Source organism: Theropithecus gelada, chromosome 1 (assembly GCF_003255815.1).
Source record: "Theropithecus gelada isolate Dixy chromosome 1, Tgel_1.0, whole genome shotgun sequence".
Lineage (NCBI taxonomy): Eukaryota > Metazoa > Chordata > Mammalia > Primates > Cercopithecidae > Theropithecus > Theropithecus gelada.
Window position 1 is genome coordinate 54629887 of NC_037668.1, and position 1610 is coordinate 54631496.

The 1610-nt window shown below is 46.5% G+C and overlaps 1 protein-coding gene across 5 annotated transcripts; it reads right to left on the reverse strand.

The window, feature by feature from the left end:
- Window positions 1–519: 519 nt before the first annotated feature.
- On the reverse strand, window positions 520–1313 carry LOC112632781 (ubiquitin-conjugating enzyme E2 C). 5 transcript variants are annotated; one of them, XM_025398822.1, is made up of 2 exons: window positions 1050–1302; window positions 529–844 (listed from the first exon to the last, which is right to left on the reverse strand). In XM_025398822.1, the coding sequence occupies exons 1-2, from the start codon at window positions 1263–1265 to the stop codon at window positions 821–823; spliced, it is 240 nt and encodes a 79-aa protein (XP_025254607.1). In that variant the 5' UTR covers window positions 1266–1302; the 3' UTR covers window positions 529–820. The 5 variants fall into 5 exon arrangements, with proteins under 5 accessions (XP_025254572.1, XP_025254607.1, XP_025254582.1 ...); XM_025398797.1 differs by having other exon boundaries at window positions 544–908; window positions 981–1311; XM_025398808.1 differs by having other exon boundaries at window positions 544–1048; window positions 1130–1302.
- Between the last annotated feature and the right edge of the window lie 297 nt (window positions 1314–1610).

The window sequence follows — 1610 nt, forward strand, 5'->3', positions numbered from 1 at the left end:
GAAAGAAACACATTGGCAGTTTGGCCATTCTCTTTTTTTTTTTTTTTTTTTTTTTTTCTTGTGACGGAGTCTCGCTCTGTCGCCCAGGCTGGAGTGCAGTGGCCGGATCTCAGCTCACTACAAGCTCCGCCTCCCGGGTTCACGCCATTCTCCTGCCTCAGCCTCCCGAGTAGCTGGGACTACAGGCGCCTGCCACCTCGCCCGGCTAGTTTTTTGTATTTTTTAGTAGAGACAGGGTTTCACCGTGTTAGCCAGGATGGTCTCGATCTCCTGACCTCGTGATCCACCCGTCTCGGCCTCCCAAAGTGCTGGGATTACAGGCTTGAGCCACCGCGCCCGGCCCATTCTCTTTTAAATACAGTTAAGCATGAAGCCAGATTTGGTGTGGAGCCAAATTTCACATACATGTTTGCATTGCTTCATGTTATGTTTACTGTTTTGCCTGGATAGTGCTGGCACTGGAGTACGTATTTGTCATGCGCCTGGAGTGAATTTCTTTTTTTTTTTTTTTTTTTTTTTTTTTTTTTTTGTCTAAAAAAGGACCAAAATGCATTTATTTAATATACATCACAAGGGCTCAACCGAGGCTTAATTTAAAAGACAAAAACAAAACAAAAATAATACCACAGCTCAAGATACAGAGTCCTATACAGAAATCACAAAAAGGACAGACCATCTAAGGAAAAATTAAGAAGACAACACAAGGACAGGCTGGGCAGCCTGGGTCAGGGCTCCTGGCTGGTGACCTGCTTTGAGTAAGTTTCTTGCAGGTACTTCTTAAAAGCTGTGGGGTTTTTCCAGAGCTCGGCAGCATGAGTGTTCAAGGGACTATCAATGTTGGGTTCTCCTAGAAGGCTCTGGATGGACAGCAGAATGGTCCTGACGTCATATAGGGCAGACCACTTGTCCTTCAGGATGTCCAGGCATATGTTACCCTGGGTGTCCACGTTGGGGTGGTAGCAGGGTGTGAGGAATTTCACCGTGGGCGCATTGTAAGGGTAGCCACTGGGGAACTCTAGTGAGAGCTTATACCTCAGGTCTTCATATACTGTTCCAGCTGCTCCATGGATGGTCCCTACCCATTTGAAAAGGTTGTCTGATTCAGGGAAGGCAGAAATCCCTTTATCGCCAGACATCATGAGGGTCATCAGCTCCTGCTGTAGCCTTTTGCCCACGGGACCCCGGGCGGCGCCCCCGCTCGGCTCGGCTCCTTTACGGGCGGCGGTGACGCTAGTGGCTGCCGGGTCGCGGTTTTGGGAAGCCATCCGGGCGGCGTTGGCAGAGAGACAGGAACTCGGAGAACACGACTGCAACTGCCGAGTGAATTTCTTGATTGCACTAGACTTATGGTGATATTGTGGACTTAAGGATATTCAATTGTGTATCAGGAATAAAATATTCATTATGTGTGTTTTTTGGGGCCCTGGGTAACACTGTAGCTTCCAGAGTAGACTGAGTAGGAAAATTAAGGGTTGGTTGTTTGTTTGCTTCTAATTTTCATTCATTTGCTGTTTATTGTCCTCTGAGCTTTACTTGTGTATGCATACATATAAAACCATGATTTTTTTTTAGTTTCTAGTGGAAGGTTTTTATTTGGTTCTATGAATAGT